Source organism: Uloborus diversus, chromosome 3 (assembly GCF_026930045.1).
Source record: "Uloborus diversus isolate 005 chromosome 3, Udiv.v.3.1, whole genome shotgun sequence".
In the NCBI taxonomy this organism is placed as follows: Eukaryota; Metazoa; Arthropoda; class Arachnida; order Araneae; family Uloboridae; genus Uloborus; species Uloborus diversus.
In genome coordinates, this window is record NC_072733.1 from 27,371,717 (window position 1) to 27,389,198 (window position 17,482).

Here is a 17,482-nt window from a genome sequence, read left to right on the forward strand (position 1 = left end):
CTCATCTCTACATGACAGTCACAAATGAAAAAAAAAATCTTTTTTTAGATCTGTCAGTGTGTTACTATAACAATTTAAGGGAGGGGTAGGGTTTTAAGCGTCAAGAAATTTGCTTCTTTATGAATTTTTCTTTAGAAAATGGTTTGATTAAATTTATTAAAACCTTTTAAGTATTATTATGTATGGTTTTAAGAATATTCTATAAATTTTTGATCAAAAAATATTCAGACAAGTCGGTGACGGCTCTTTTTCCAGAGCACTTTTGGAAAAAGATGATTTGCTGTGTTCACTGTATCTGTGCTGACATTTATCTGAAATCAAATTCTATTTGAATTTAGTAGTTGTTGTTGTTGGCGTGTCCGTAATAAACAACGACGGAAAGATTGGTGCCATTGCCTTGAAAGATTGGACCTCTTTATTAACAGATGAGACAACAAAAGAAAGATTTACAGCACAGAGAAAGGAAATAACACCCAGGGCAGCGGCGGGAATCGAATCCACAACCTCTGGCATATAAAGCTAAGCTTCTACCATAGAGCCACGAAGGCCCCATTTGAATTTAGTCTAAGTATTAATTAATCCTCCCCACTACATTCTCAGATCTTTTTTTGCTTGACCTTAAAATTTTTGGAGATCATTTGAAGTTAAAAGTACAATTTTTCATGAAACATTTCGCTATTTTATTAGTAAATACTGTTCCATTCATTATGCATAAAGATACTATGTATCATAGTATATATCTAATTTGATGAGTCGATCGTAACGTTTTACAATTCTAGATTCTTATTTTGGATATTTTGAATATATAAAAAAAAAAAAAAATAATATATATATATATATATATATATATAAATAATAAAAGTGAAAAATATTGAAAAGACCACACCAAAAGCCCATAGATGTGCAACACAGCAAAACTAAAAAGTCAAGTAAATATAAAATATGCAAGCCAAATACCAAATATTAAACAAATTATATAAAAAAAAAGATGAGAAAAAACAAAATTGCAAACAGCTATTTGATAGGAAAAGACAAAGTATGACTCCAGAGCTCATCAGCCTTGGAGAATTCAATAAATATGGTCAAAAGACCAAAAAATTTAACTATGAACTAAAAGAGAGTGTTTAAGCTCCAGTACATGCAATTAGAGTATTATTGGGCAAATGCACCACATGTTAAACTATTAACAATAAACAAGAGCTCAAACCTAAAATTAAAAGCGGGGGCTTTCGCCTCCACTAATTAGGAAAACAAGTTCTGAAATAATTAGCCATCCACGGGACAGTACCTGCCAATAACCAAAATTATCTTACTTTGAGATTAATTTTAACCAATCCGATGTTTAACTTTCATTCCAGTTATCAACGTAAAAGTAAAAAATAAGTCCATATCCAAAGAGATTAATCCAAAAACATGCCAGTCGTCCATTTTCCACGTGTAAAATCCTTCCACCCCAGCGATCCAAAAAAATGGTTTGTCACGGTTGTATCATACATTTACACAGTTGAACGGTTTCAAAAGAAGCGAAATGTTCATCAAAGGCTATACTTAAGCAAATGTTTTCAACCAGAGTTTTAGGGAAGTTGTTATTAAAAAGTATATTTTTGATTACAGAAATTTCTTGATTAAATGTGGAAATGGTATTGCAAATTCTATTTATTCTGACAGCTTGAGAAACAATGATGCCAATAAAAAACTTTTTACTTAAGCAGGAGGAAAAATCTTGTAAGCTGTTAACTTTGAAAACAAATTATTACACTACTATCTATGATAAAAGGCGTGAATTAATCGAACCTTACTTTTTGTTCTACGTATTATCTGTGACATTTTTGATGTAGTTCAATAGTAATCAAAACTTAATTAACAAAATGTTCATTTTAGCCTTGATTTCGTATTAACCGTGATCGTATTAACAGAGTTCAACTGTAAAATTTAAAAAAAAAACTGGTTACATCAATTTCATTTTTTTTCTTGATATTGAAGGTGTTATTAGTAGCAAGTTTTTGGGACAAAGGGATAAGTTGTGAGGTTTCAGAGACATTGAACAGAAATATAAGAATACTCAAAAGGCAAAATAGTCGAATAATATTGCTATTGTTCCCCCCCCCCTCCAAAAAAAATCTTTCCATATACACACAGCTCGCAGGCAAGTGATCCCTCCACTTAAAAGTAGCTTTTAGCCCTTGAACAGAAATAGAAAAATAAAATTATTCAGCTTACCTGGCTCAGTAAAAACACTAAGATCCTCTTCTTTTTCTTTGCGAAATTTTTCAAGATTTTCTTCCTCCACTTCACTGACAAGTTCTCCTTTCTCAAACTTCTCCTTAATTCTAGTAGCCTTTACTTCTCGGCCTAAATCCACTGGATCTGTACGGCCTGCAGTTACTTTTGATGTATCTTGACAAGCTTTCTCATAAACTGCTTTCATGGATTCTGATCGACCAAGACACATACGTTGTCTTAGCTTATTCAATTCCTCTTTTTTCTCCTCAATACGCTCTTCCTTAGTAGCAGCAACAGAACCAGTTTCCCACTGAGATTTTAATGATGACATGCCACTAAACACAACCTGCAGCATAATATTTTGCACATTAGCATACATGATAAACATTGCATTCATAAAATCTTTAACTTTACATGTAAATTTCACTGCCTTTTTTATTTGTATAAACTAAAAAACTAAAAAGGCATCAAAATTAATTTGTAAAGTAAGTGATTGATGAATGCAGTATAATTTGCATTTATCAATCAATGTGAAAACTTTGATTAGTAAAAATAACATTTTTCCCATAGGAAAAATGACCAATTTTGGGCATGGTTAAGGTTTTTTTTTTCCTCCAGAACTTGGATTGTTGTTGAATTGTAATGGAAATTGTGTACAGATTTATGAAATAGGCAACAAGAGAGGAAAATACTGCCTGTTTGGACAATTCATAATTTTTACAGCACTAGATAAGAAATAAAATACACTAGATAAGAAATAAAATCGAATACTACACTAGATAAGAAATAAAATCGAAGTGTACTTTGCACAAGAGTTTTAAAGGCTTATCTAATTATTTTCAAGGACCTTAGAACAACTAAAAGTATTTAAGGCACTTTATTTGCACTTCCCAGACTGGCATTTTAGTACTTGATTGCATAGTTTTACAGTATTGCTTTAACTTCGTAAGAAAGAACTATTTTAAGGAAAAATAAACTGTAAATTTCTCATTATTTTTTTTAATTAAAAGAAGTGCAGAAAACAAAAAGGAATCAAGGTAATGTTTTTTCTTTCTTTCTTTTTGTTTTCTTTCTTTTTTTTGTGCTATACAGATTAACAATATACAGTAGAAGCGTAATAACAGCCAGTAATAAAAAAAATAGCAAAGTATTGCATTTGGGATATAATAAATAGCAAGATATGAAACATATAAATCACAAAAATTTATCTCAACTAATATGTTACAGAAACATGAGTAACATCAGGGGTCTGTCCAGGATTTTTCACAGGGTCCGTTTTTTGTGAAAAATCAAATAATTTTGTGAAAAATGAGTTAATTTTGTAAAAAAGTCAAAAAAAAAATTTTTTTTTGTTAAAACGAAATTTTAGAATTTAGAGATGGCATAAACTACATCAATTAAACTTAAAGTTGAGTGTTTTCCTCTTCTATGGCGAGAAAATCATTCTGGATTTTTTTTTCTGATATTTGGCGGGGGGGGGGGGGGGCATCGCTCTTTCAAGTATCAACATTTATCTACCATTCTGCATTAGGTTAAATTATACTAGATATATTTCTGTACAATATTTAAAATAATTGAAACAAAAATATAAATAAATAAAACAAAATTCAAAATAGGGTTCAGCATTCAACTTTTTGACCCAAGACACTCTTAAAAAGCACAGAATTTCGTTTAAAACTTATAAATTCCGTGATTTTAACAAAAATAAAAAGATATTTCTATTGTTTACCTTTTAACAAAGCGTAATAATCATCAAAAATTCGAAAAATCGGCTTCCCATAGCGGATGCAAAGAGATCGCAATTCTCAAAGTGAAGGCATCAAAAGTATAAAAACGGCTTGTAAAAGAAATATTTTTGATAAAATTATTTTAAAATTGCATTTTAGAGTCCTATGATAACATATCATTAATATCTGCGGACACAGTTGACCCCCCCCCCCCCCCAAAAAAAAAAAAAAAATAATAAAATAAAATAAACCATCTATTCAGCATTTTAATTTTTGTCTCATAACAGAAAATGGAATTTTGCTTTAAAAACTTGAAATGAGAGTTCCAACAGAAATAAAGAGACTTTTCATTTATTTGAATCCTAATAAAGCGAAGTTAGCTTGAAAAAAGAACAAAATATGATCCTCATATCGGATGTTAAAAGATTGCATTTTTCAAAATGTACATCTAAAAAAAAAAACGGTAATTAAAAGAGTTTATTTAAAGTTACTCATCCTTGTTAGCATCGAAAAATCAAAATCCATATAATTTTCTCCCAAAATAACAATTAAACATCGCACTGCACCGTAAAAACGGAAATATTGACAAGCCGACAAAATGATGAGAATATTTTCTAATCAAGTCATTATAAAGGTTCAACGCCAGACGCTAAGTGGTGATAGTTTTGAAGTTGGTAACCCTATCTGAAGCAATCATATTTTTTCCTCACCCTTACTATCCCTTTGCAGTTCTAAGTTCATTTCGCAGATATATATTATTCTTATTTATTAAATCACATGAGCGGGGGGGGGGGGGGGGGGGGGAGTGCTTACCAATGCCTTTTCAGAAAAGTTTACAACAACACCGCTGCTAATTAGCTGTGATAAAACAAACAACCATTATATTTATTTGGCAGTAGCAATTATTTATCGCTTGCAGGAGCATCGCAAGAGTGCGGATTTTTTTTCCTTTCTTTTTTTTTCCAAAATTAGCCGATTTTGTATAAGCTGATCCCTCTAATTTGACTTAAAAAAAGGTTCCAAAAATGATCGGTTTATACACAGAAATATGCATTATTTTGCTTTCAAATTTGCTCTTTCAATAAACAATTTGTGACAGATCCGATCTTGTTTATCAGAATTTTGTGAAGGGTCCGTTTTGTTTGATCGGGATTTTGTGAAAGGTCCGTTTTGTTTGATCAGGATTTTGTGAAAGGTCCGTTTTGGTTGATCGGATTTTTGTGAAGGGTCCGTTAACGGACCCAAATATCCTCTGGCCAGACCCCTGAACATGATTTTCATATTTCTGATATAGTATATAGCAAGAAGCAGAATTTGACAGATTTTGGCACCCCCTCCCCCCAACTTTCTTCCATTTGTTAGAAATTTTATAATGCAAGGTTAGTAGACACACTTTTTCAAATTTTCAAGCTTTTCATGCACTTGAAGATGAAATTTACTTTTTCAAGAACTTTTCATTTTTTGGGGGGTCTGCACGAAAGTGAGGGCTTTAAGCTATAGCTTGTTTAGCCTATAGGGCAATCCGGTCTTGATCTGGACTTACCTATTCAAGCAACTTTAAATAAAATATGGATATATGACCAATCTCATTTGAAAGGTTCATCGGAGCAAACAACAAATAAATAAAATAAATAGAGCTAGTCAATGGTTAGATTTCACTTATTGTTTGCCAATATTAGTTTCATCCTTTTAAAAGTTTGATGTCTTTATTCCAAAAAAATTCTATCTATTTAATTGAACTGCAGTATCATTATCAGTTCTAAATAATTATTTCGAGAAAGTTTGGCCAAAAGACTAATTACAGTCATAGGTGCCCATAGTTAATATATTTACCTTTAATTAAATAATTATGGGCTCATTAGCTTAAAAAGGTATAAACAATTTAATTAGTTACAAAAATACACCTATATGACAGGAAAAAGCTAAGGATTGAGTATGTACTAATAAACCTTGGATGTGATGAAAAGCACTAATACATTACTTGCTTAAGAAAGAAACACTTTAAAACTTAAAAATGCAAGGAAAATACACTATTGATGACTGAGATGCACTAACATAATAAATCACATAATGTGGATAAAAACTAGTTTAGAAATATATGGTGGAGGTATTCTTGAAAGTTCTTAAGTTTTTGCTTGCTTGTACTAAACAGAAGACATTCGAGAAAAACTGATGCAACAAACAAAGAAAACTCAACTCTTAAACTTGCTTGAACAAAAGATGTACTAATTTTGCAGAAAGATATATTAATTTTGCAATCTAACTAATAGCAAAGCAAATAGGTCACATAACTAACCTTTTCCTTATGTTTACTATGTTTAATCACTGTTGGATCCTCACTACACTCTTCTTCATCTTCAGATTCTGATACTTCTCCATTTTCATTTTCTCCTCCAGATACAGCAGACTGATACCTTAAAAAAGTAATCCCATTTGTATTTCAATCAAAGAAACATTTTATAACAATTAAGAAAATTTCATTGAAGTTACCGATATAGACACACCTTCATTAAGTAAATTGCAACAATGTTAATTATTGTTGCAATCGGATTATAATAAAATTATTTTTTAAACTAAGTTCAATAAAGAATACAAATCTGTGCCAGATGCCTTAATCTGGTTTGTACTAGAGGTGGGCAATGTTTTTTTTTAATGATCTGTTAATTTAACTTGTTCATTTGAACGACTTCGCTCCTTTGAAAAGTTATAAGTGATCTCTCTGCACGACAAACTCATGTACATTCGAAGTGTTTCATTAGATCAGCAATATTCTTTGATGGAAAAATAACTAAAACCATCTAAAAGTAGGAAAATACAACTATGAAAAATCAATTAAAAAACTTTATTCAGGTTTAGATGTATAAAGCAATTAAAGTTCATTTTGTAAGATATTTCTCAGTTGCCGAATGGTAAGATGTGTTTTCCATTCCAAAAAATGCAGGTTCCATTTCAGCACATCACAAAATTAAGTTATTAAATTTTACTATATAAAAAATATCTGCTTGTTAAGGTAAAAAAATTGCAAAATTGAACTTGCGTGAAATAGTGCACTAATTCTAAATAAGCGTAGTATGGTCACATGTGAAAATAAGAAAAAAAAAAATCTGTACTTTCGGTTACATTTTTAAAAAAAATATAAATCACGAAATAAATAACAGAGAGAACTACAAAAAAAGAAAGATAAATAAATAAATAAATAAATAAACAGGCTGCAATATCAAACACGAGAATAATGAAATGCTTCTTAAACTATGTATCTTAAATAACATAAACTTAACAAAGTAATATAATCATAAAACGTCTGCTTGTTACACAAAAACTGGCATAAGTTATCGAAACTGACCTTTTTTGATCCCAAAACCAAAACAAACATATCAACCTTGACATCTACCCAAAAGAAAGAGGTGAGGTCCTTCAAATATTTTTTTCCAGTTACACTACTGTATACGTACATATAGTATTACCAATAGGTATAACGAAAAAAGTAACAACAAATAAATTGGTAGCTCAGCTGGAGTACCGGATAATTTAATTAAAAAAAAAAAAGACTCACCTAAATATTAGGGAGCTTCAAAATTATTTCACAGTACCAATGAGAACAGGAAAAAAAAAAAAAACACACACACACACACACACAACACGTTTTTAAATGGGGGGAAAATTAGGCAGTAATAATCCTTATTCAAAAACCTCTGGATAATGGAAATGGAACGTAAAATTAAGCGACTTGGAAGTCGCCAAGTAAGTTAAAAATAAAGTCAAATCAATATAGATGGTAGTTAATAGGAGGGATGTTATAGAAGACAAAAAGGATCACCAGAAAAGTTCTGCGACAAAGTGTGAGAAGGACCAAACAAGTTATACAAAACATTACTAATAAATATATGAGAAAATTGCAAATGAAGAAATGAACGGTGAAAGAAAAAAGATGAATAAAGCAGAAAGTAAAAAGGTTCAAACTGAATATATTGTACACAGAGAAAAAGGAAATTTGAGATTGATTAATAAGTTAAAAATTAAAAAATGAATATAATTTCAAAAAAATAAAATGCGATTTTATCACAAGTGCATCAATGCAACGTTTCAAACTGCTTACCGTTCAGAAGAACGGGCATTCATTTTTTGGGTGAACGAATGGATCCATTCATTTTAAGGATTTGTTCTTTTTGACCCGTTTGTTCATGAACGACACATCCCTAGTTTGTACATATTTTGAGTCGAAAAGCCCAATTCATCAAAAAAAAAAAAAAAAAAAAACTTTCATTCCAATAAAGTTTTATAGATTTTAAGTACTTAAAGCTAATGATTATTCTTTGTTTTCATACACAGTTCAATAAATATTGCTGAAGCCACGGCCAGTCGGAATAAAGGGACAACAATGGTTGTTATCCTGGGTCTCTGCACTAACATAGAGACTCAAGTAATAGCAAACTTCCCTCGCTTGAAAACCAAACTTTGATTTTTTTTTAAAAATAATTTTGTAAGCATAAAAAAAAAAAAAAAGAAACCTAGAATACTTCAAACAATATCTCTGCATAATTTTAATTTTTAGATTAGGTCACTTTCAATAGATTTTTATTTTTCCATTACTTTTCAGATGTGTGCTTGTTACTCTCTTATGCTGTGAAAATGGATATACTTAAAATATTTAAATGAAATTACAATAGAAAAGAAAAAAAAAACATAGATATATTACATGTTCAAGTAATTCTTTTAAAAACAATCATATCTTCAACTACAATCAAACTTCACTATGATAAATCCTCAATGGCTGAATTTTTAAATTTTAAAACTTAGTGGGAAAAAGCTTTTCCAAAAAAAGTATTTAAGTTACATATAGTGGCACAACCACAAGGTATGCCCCCCCCCCCTCTCCCCCGGAATTCTGAGTTGAATGTTGTTTAAAAATATTCTTCATTATTGAAGAGAAAAAAGAATGTGTCTTAGGAAAACAAGGTGATTTTAATAAGGAAAAAAACTTAAGAGGGGGGGGGGGAGTCAATTCTTTGAAAAATAAATGTTTTAGTTAATAATTTTCAACAGTTACAGCTTTTTGGGATCCCCCCCTACCCTCTGTTCTTTCCTTTTTTCTAGTCGTCTGAAAATAAAAAATCTTCAAAATACTGCTCCTCCGAAGCTCCATCCCCCACAACCAAAATCATTATGGAGCATCTCAAATGTCGTTTTCAGATCTTCAATTTTGCAAAATTTACCAAAGCCCCCGAATACCTAACAACATCGCTTAAAATTGCGTTCTTGTAGCTTCAATTTTCGAAAAATTGCTGAATCCTTATGTTATCAAATCTGTTTTTACTATCGTTTTTTTAAGACTTCAATTTCAGAAAATATTCTGCTGAAATGACAAATGATAACCTATCTGAAAAATTTCTGGAACTGCCTTCCTTTTAATCATCAAAAATTGGGTTTTTTAAACTACTTACGAAACATTTAAGTGGAGTAGTCTCTGAACCTCTCCTTCTAATATCATAACATATTGCTTAAGTTTTTAGGACTTTAATTTAAAAAAAAAATTCCATCCAGAATACCCTTCCTGTAAAATCTTCAAAGTTTGCCCACAATTGTGTTTTTGGAACTATAGTTTGGATAAATTGGAGGGAGGAGAAGGAATTGATATCTATGTGTTTTTTAGAAAAATAGAGCGGGGTTAGTTCCTTACCCTAACATCAATAAATATGGCCTATAATCATGTTTTTAAGGTGTCAAGTTTGACAAATTTCCGTCAAGCCCCACTGTACCTTTCTTTCCCCTAACATCACCAAAGACTCTAAAATTGCATTTTTAAAGTCAAAAGTTGCAAAAAATTTCCACAGGTGGACCCCCTACTCCCCATCAGATTAAGTATTTTTTTCTTTCTATTTTTTTTTTTTTTTTTTTTTTTCAATGTGCCTCCCCTAAAACTGTTTCCTAGTTCTGCCACTGGTTACACATCAAATTAAAGTTCATGCAAGTCTCTTGAAAATGAGCATATATACAACTCTAGCTCCCATAAAAATTAAGTTTCAGTAATAGAAAACTGCTCTTATACGAATTTTAAAAATTCATCACTCATCAATTACGAATGATATATTAATTAAAAATTGCGTATTAATGTTAGATGTCAATGAGAAAGATTTCTATAAGTTTCAAAAAAATTTCAGATGGCCAAGTTGAGATTTTTTTTTAAATTTGAGATGTGTGTGTGGGGAACTCTGCTTTAACCTTAGGTTGAAGCAGAATTTGGGTTTTACTACATTTGTTTATTATTTTTTACAGAGCAATGTAAACATTGGCATCTCCGCCCTCCTCCAGCATTTTTCTTTTTTTTTTAATTCTTGCCTATCATAAAAAGCTTAAAAATATATATTTTATACATGCATTGACAACTTTTAGATAATACAAAACATGACTAAAATTCAAAAGCATTACTATATTATATAGATGTCATAAATAAAATTAAGGCAAGCAAACAAACATGAAAAATGTCCAACATAAAATAAAATATCATTTAGCCTGATTAATTTTTTTCCCTAACGATCTCAAGAATAAAAAACAAAAATAACAATAATAAAAATATCCTCAGTGAGACAAAAGTAGGGGGAGGAAGGAGGGTCAACACCCCCCTCTAACTGTAGGTTTAAAGCCATAGTGCCAATCCTAGTATGATATTTTGTAAAATTCAGGATAAGCACCGTATTTCAACAAAAACTCCTTATGATGAAACCGTATATACCAATAACGTATATACCAATTACATTGAAGGGTTTTCAACCTATACTGTGTAAGATTAAATAGTACAGAAATTGTCAATAAGAAAATATTTTTTCAGAGCTAATAACTCTGCTCAATGTCAAATTTTAACGTTTCGTAGCATGTTCTTATCACTGGATTGACAAGAAAAACACTCATAACACTAAATAATATAAAGACTATTTTATTAGGTTAAGTTTATTCTTATTATATAGTGTTTTAAGCATCATACAGAATATGATGATAAATTTAAAAACTATTTTATACTTGTTTTGGTTATAGGAAAATATTTTGTCTTTTTTTTTCTGGTAAAATGGCTCGTTTTACTAAGATAAATTCAAGCAAGAAATCTTTAAACATTTTCGAGCAACGGCAGTACTAGTTCTACCTCTTGACCAAACTTTTTGAGCAATAAGCCATTTTATGTTCCTGTGGTGACAACTTCTTTGTTTTAGCAGGTGTTATAAATAAATTATCATCGTGCATTTTTGGTGAAAACATATTTTAAACTAACTACTAAACCAAACCTAATTATGCGAACCATTATATGAACATTCAGGTAAATTTAGGACAGTGTTTAAAATTTTTTACTAAATTAGGAATTCTTTTTTTCAAGTTAGTTCTAAGGTATTTTTATGGTGTGGGGCATTTGTGAATACAACATCAAGGGGCACATGTGAATAGTTCTTATATCCCCTCCATAATATTAAATATTAGTGTAAAATATTATAATTTTAAAAAAATGTTTAAATACTCATAATTATTATTTTTCTATAATCAGTTTGTAAATTTATTGCTAATTACTATCATTACATTATCAAATATTTATTTATTTATTTTTATTATATTTTAATAATTAAGTGTTATATAATACATCAGGAAATCAGAAGACAAAAAATATTCTCATCTAATTAAAAACTGAAGCTTTAAATTATTTTAAAATATAGTATCATGCATTGAATGAAGCTTAAAAGCAATATCTAATCAGAATAATCTTTACATAATAAAATATTATTTGAACTATGTAGTCCAGAGGCACAGCGAGGGCCCTATTCTTGATCAAAAAATCCCCTTCAGAAGGTATTTCTGGCTGTACTACTGATGTACTCTTATCATTTTTTTTTTTTTTTTTTTTTTTTTTGTCTATTCAGTGCTTACAGAAGATGCTATAAGACTGTAGAATTTGACAGTAAGCTATGTTGTATATTTGGGGGAAAATATAATGCAGGTTATAAAACCTTCAATAAAATTGGTATATTTCTATGCTTTTAAAAGAATTTTTTCTTTGAAATATGATGTCATGATGTTTGTTCCGCATTTTCTAACGATGTTCATATGTGCCCCAAACCTGTTTACATCTCCCCCCCCCCCGGTGGAGCACAAGTGAACAATTGAAGACATTTTTTTTTTAATTCCATAAAGTAAAGAAATATTTTTCAAAAAAATCTCAAAAATTTGCATGACACAAAGACTATTTCATGATTCAACCATGAGAACATTTTTGTGCTGAAACGTTGATAATATTTTTGGAAAAATGAAGAAGTGAAAAAAAATTGTTCATGTGTGCCCCCTTTTCCCCTAAATACTAAGTAACAATAAAGTGTTGGCCAAACGTTAGTAACCAAAGAATTTAAAAAATAAAATATAACAACGTAAATAAATAATTAGCTATTAATAATGTAATAATAGTTAATAGTAAATTTACAAACTAACTGCAGCAAAATCATGATTATGAATGGTCACACCTTTTTTAACACTAATAATAAACTATATTAATATTAAAATTACAAAGAGGATTTGGGAAGTGTTCACATTGTGCCCCTACATGTAGTGTTAGTGTGCCGTCATCCTTACCTTAGAAGTAATTTTCAAAAATGAATTTTTCTTAATTTAACTCAAAAAATTATTTAAAAAAAAATCATAAATTTACTTGAATGATCATATAATGGTTTACAATAATTAAGTCTAGTTTATTAGTTAGTTTTAAAATATGTTTTCATATGAAGAAAACTGATAAAATTACATACACCTGCAAACCATGTTCACATGCGCCCCCCTTTTCCCTTTTTATTACCACATTACAACATCAAGTCAACTAGTTATTTTCAAGCTTTTCTTGTACAACAAGTATGATCTTGGCACAACATTTAAACAGGTCTGTCATTTAAAATTTTCCAGTGTGTGTGTGGGGGGGGAGGCAGGCAAAGGGTACAAACTGAACACATTACATCAAAAAACAATAAAACCATGTTTGTGTTAATTAACACACATAAATTTCTCTAGACGAGGGGGGGGGGGCTTATTACCATCCTGACTCTCCTAAATATTACCCCTAGACATAATCATTAATCAAAAAATTTAAAATCTCAGTTTTTTGTTAAAAACTGTCACTTAAAAGAAAGTATTATCAAGAGTAAAAGTTTACAAAAAATTTAAATCCTACTTTGCTAATCTTGCCATGACACTGGCAGACCTTTGCAATGTGCAGACATCAGTTGTTGATGGGAGGTGATGCTCTTCACGATATGTTTCAAATTTGGACTTGATGCTACTCAAATTCACAGGAATATTCTCCAGGCCGTGATCGGGTTTCGAATCAGCTGAGGAAAGAAATTCACATCTGAAATTCTCAATAAAAAATATTTTCATTCAAAATATATATATATATATATATATATATATATTTATATACATATCGGTATGTGTTGAATATGAACCGCATCATACCATCATCTTTCGCATCACTCAGCCAATCAAGTTCGCTACTCTTACGATTCGTCGGGAAACTTTGCATTTGTTTATACCACTGAATGTCTAAAGATGATCCACCCGAAATCCGCTCATCTTCCGAGTCCTCAACCATTTCCGGCAAACTAACATCATCGTCGCTCGCCATGCTGCTCCCACCTCGCACAGAGACAACGACCTCTCTCTTCTCATCGATTTTCCCCCTCTCCTGTAAAGCATCCCGAACACCCCCGCGAAAGCATGGACTGCACCAATATGTCGGAAGATAAATACTTCGGTGGGGCTTTCGGCAAGGTCTCGCGTTCAGGATGTAGTTTTCTGGAGCAGAGGGGGGAAGATTGGTTTACAATGTGCTGAGCCGTAACCAGGACATCTGTTTCGGTTTGGAGGGGCGGGGTCGCAAAATACTCCAGCAGTGGTTCCATTAAAATTAAGCGGAAGGTGACCATACGCCCAGGGCCAGAAGAAAAAAAAATGTAATTTCAAATCGCACTGCAGCAAGGTGTTAAAACTAAATCTGGGAAATCTAAGTATTTGTATCTTTTCCCCAAATTCCAGAGGCACTCCGGGACCAATATGTACATTTAAAAGTTATCTTTCTACATTTATGTCTTATTACAATCAAACAAAATTTGACAATAACATATTATCGTCATATTCAATCTCATATAATGTATTATTTTATTATTTATCACAAATATCACTACTGCTTATAATATATCGTACCCCGGCCAGGAAAGTGACACAACTCAAAAGTTTGGAAAAACGTACTAGCTACTGATTTAAAATCTATATTTAATGCTATTTCTTATCATAAAGCTCGCACGAAGTTAGCTTACATAACTGGTGCGTGGTGGCGTAAAAATAGGTTTGAATCTATAAATTTTGGGCCCCCCGTGCGTAAAATCATCAGGGCCCCAAACCGGCCACTGGACTCCTCCCCCCCCCCCACACACAAAAAACTATTATTTTTAAGCGAGTGATTGTTGTTGTTTTTATATTGCTTCGATATTTCTACCTTGATCATGAGTTCATTCGTTTAAAAGATTTTTATTTATTAATTATTATTAGGTTTTGAGCAGTTAGTGGGGCTTTTAAATCTGATTTTTATGATAATGTTGAAAAATTTTTTCAACTTTTAAAATTTGAGTACAATTTTCTTTTTTTCGTTTTTTAAAAAAATATTTGGTTTCCCGGGCCGTGTGTCCCCTGAGCGATGTGCCTCCCCCCCCCCCCGGGTCTGCGGGCACGCACATCCAGACCTGTGTAAAAACGATAGGATCAATAATGACACAATTCATTAAAATTTCATAAATTGGAAGAAAACTTTTTAAGACAACAAAAACTAATCAGCGAACATCACATTGACATTGTGAATATTTTGCGAGCATTGCAATATTTGAAACTAAATCGCTTAAAACTTCTGTCGCGTTAAACCTTGTTTTCCTCCCGTGCAGTTTTATTTATTTATTTATTTTATTATTATTTATTTATTTTTTTGAGTTGTGTCACTTTCCTTGCCGGGGCACGATATGTGTTATACACGGCAATAAATATTGTCAAAAAGACATCGGTTGCAATAATACCTAAGAACCAAAATAATTTACTACCCCAAAATACAGTATAAGCAGGGGGGTGGGGGCACCAAAATAAAGATGATGCCTACGTCCTCATGAGTCACAGTCGGGCCTTAATGCGCGCAGAATTTCCGGAGACAGTATAGATTTTTTGGCACCTGTCCCTATTTTGTAATCTTTTCTTGGTCCGGAACATTTTGGCGAATAACATTTTACTACTTAAACACTAAGGTATTTTAATAATATTAGTCATTTTTTTAAAAGACGTTTGACTTTAAAATATTGGTAATTTTTTTCACTTAAAAGCCCAGTGTCCCTAAATGTTTCTTTTAAACCATAAATAATTCTCACATCAAACAATGGTTCCCAGCCTGGGAAAGGGGGGGGGGGGGGGGGGTGTATGGCGCATACTGTGCCACTGAGATTATGGGGGGAGGGGCTTAAGGGGAATTTTTCTCTTTTTAGGGGGTGCTCCTCTGCATTGAGCTATGATTTTGAAAAGTATTTTCCTATGATTTGTAAAAGAGTTAAAAACAAAAGAACTGTACTATTTTACAATGCTCTCTCTCTCTCTCAGAAAAAAAAAAAGAAAGAAAAAAGAAACAGGCATTTTTGAGAGTTAAAAGTAATAACAACAGTAAAAAAAGAATAAAAAACGATAAAACGTGTTTTTTCTGTAATGTTTAAAAAGAAAATCCAGTCTTAAAATATTGTCAAGGAATATTCGAGATTTTGTATGAAATGTCGCACGCACGTTTCAAATATCCAAACGAAAAATAAAATCAGAACATCATAGAAAGCCATGGCCGCCGAAATGTGCGTCGTTGAGAACCAAAGTAGCCTAAATCAATTATTTTACAATTTGTATCTACACCATCAGAAATTAGTTTTAAACTCATTTTACTTCAAGCGAAAAAGTTGTGTTAGTTTAGGTTCAACTATTTGCCGACAGACACTAATCGTAAAACGAAACAGCAGTTCTGTTTTCTGCTAAAGTTTCTACTAAGCCCTTAAATTGCTCAAAATATTGTTTTCTTGACTTCCACGACTTTTTCGTTCAACGACTCATATGCTTCAATAAGAAGAAAAGTTGAACTACGGAAAGTGAAGAAAAATTTAAACTACTGTGTAATGAAAAGTCACAGCAGTAGTTTCGCAACTCCATTGTTCATCGCCAAATTCGCAAAGCGAGTTTCAAATTAATTGCAAATACATTAAGACGAGAAAGAAAATCAATTACCATACGCACAAAGAATTTAACCTAAAACAGTAAAACATCCGTATACAATAATGACAACTTTCCCCAAAATGTTTTTAAAAAAAGTACAGAAAATATAAAAAGCCATCCATTGAGAAAAAGAAAAAAAAAAAAAAAAATCCGCGGGACATTTGAAAATCGTCGTAAGAGAAAGGAAAAGGTAGCATATTTAATTCGGTTAAAATGTGCAATAGAGAAATCAAGAATCCCCGATTTACCTATCCGAACATCCGTCTGCCGAAGATGATGTCATCACAGAAAAGTCAGTTTGAAACTAATCAAAGTTTAGTCTTGAAAATTGAACAACAAATTTTGACATTGACATTTGAACAACAAAATTGATCATCAACAAGAATAGCTTATATCTCTTGTTCTAATTAATTGAGAGAAATGGAACAAACATCTTCTTCAGAAAAAAAAAAAAAACTTTTTATTGATATATAATGTTAGAGGGCGGGGGGATTTGTATCGTCTAATTAGACAAAATATGTGAAATTTTAACTAATTTAATTTTAGAAAAACTAATTCGAAATTTAGAATTCGTGCTTCGAGGTGCAGACCCACGAGGTACGTTCGAATTTTGTACCAAGTTTCAGGGCTGTAGGTGTTATATAGGGTCTTCTGGCTATCGAGTGCTAAGAAACAAAGAAAGAAATACAGTCACCTTTATATACATAGATTTTACGTTTCAAATAAATTGCGAAGCCGCCAAATCCCCCCCCCTCCTTTTTTTTCACCTATTGACGGCCCTGAGAGTCATTTAATTTTTCATTCAAACCTGTTTTTTAATGGGGAACAAAGACAACTTTTTTCTTCTGACATTTCTTTCACATTACAAGGCTGTCTACAGTATCTCCTTAATGCAGGCGCGAATTCAAGATTCCGTTTGGGAAGGGGGAGGGGGGCAATTTCTTTCCATTTTCAGCACCCCTCTCTCCACTGAATTCAGAAAAGGGGGGGGGGGCAAGGGGCGGTTTTCAGGGGAGGGTCAAAGGGTCAGTTCACCCCCTGTGAGAAGAATTAAATTATGATTATTATTAAACTTCAATTCTTTAGATCCGAAAAAATAGTACATGGAATCAATATCAACATTTTTTTTTTTGCTCGGTTCTGTAAGGTAGCTCTTTTTAGCGCGTCATAATTCAAAGGATTGACTGGGTTTGTTTACTGGGGTATTGCTATTTTGATTTCTTTGTTCATTT

At 31.7% G+C, this 17,482-nt stretch overlaps 1 protein-coding gene across 5 annotated transcripts in view; it reads right to left on the bottom strand.

The window, feature by feature from the left end:
- The window catches only part of LOC129219338 (F-actin-monooxygenase MICAL3-like), a 178,598-nt gene that overhangs the window by 6,903 nt on the left and 154,213 nt on the right, over positions 1–17,482 (bottom strand). For all 5 annotated transcript variants that reach the window (XM_054853702.1, XM_054853701.1, XM_054853700.1 and 2 more), the window contains 3 exons: positions 13,141–13,297; positions 6,247–6,364; positions 2,221–2,569 (listed from right to left, as the gene is read on the bottom strand). In XM_054853702.1, the coding sequence (XP_054709677.1) occupies positions 2,221–2,569; positions 6,247–6,364; positions 13,141–13,297 (624 nt within the window). The remainder of the gene's footprint in view (positions 1–2,220; positions 2,570–6,246; positions 6,365–13,140; positions 13,298–17,482) is intronic.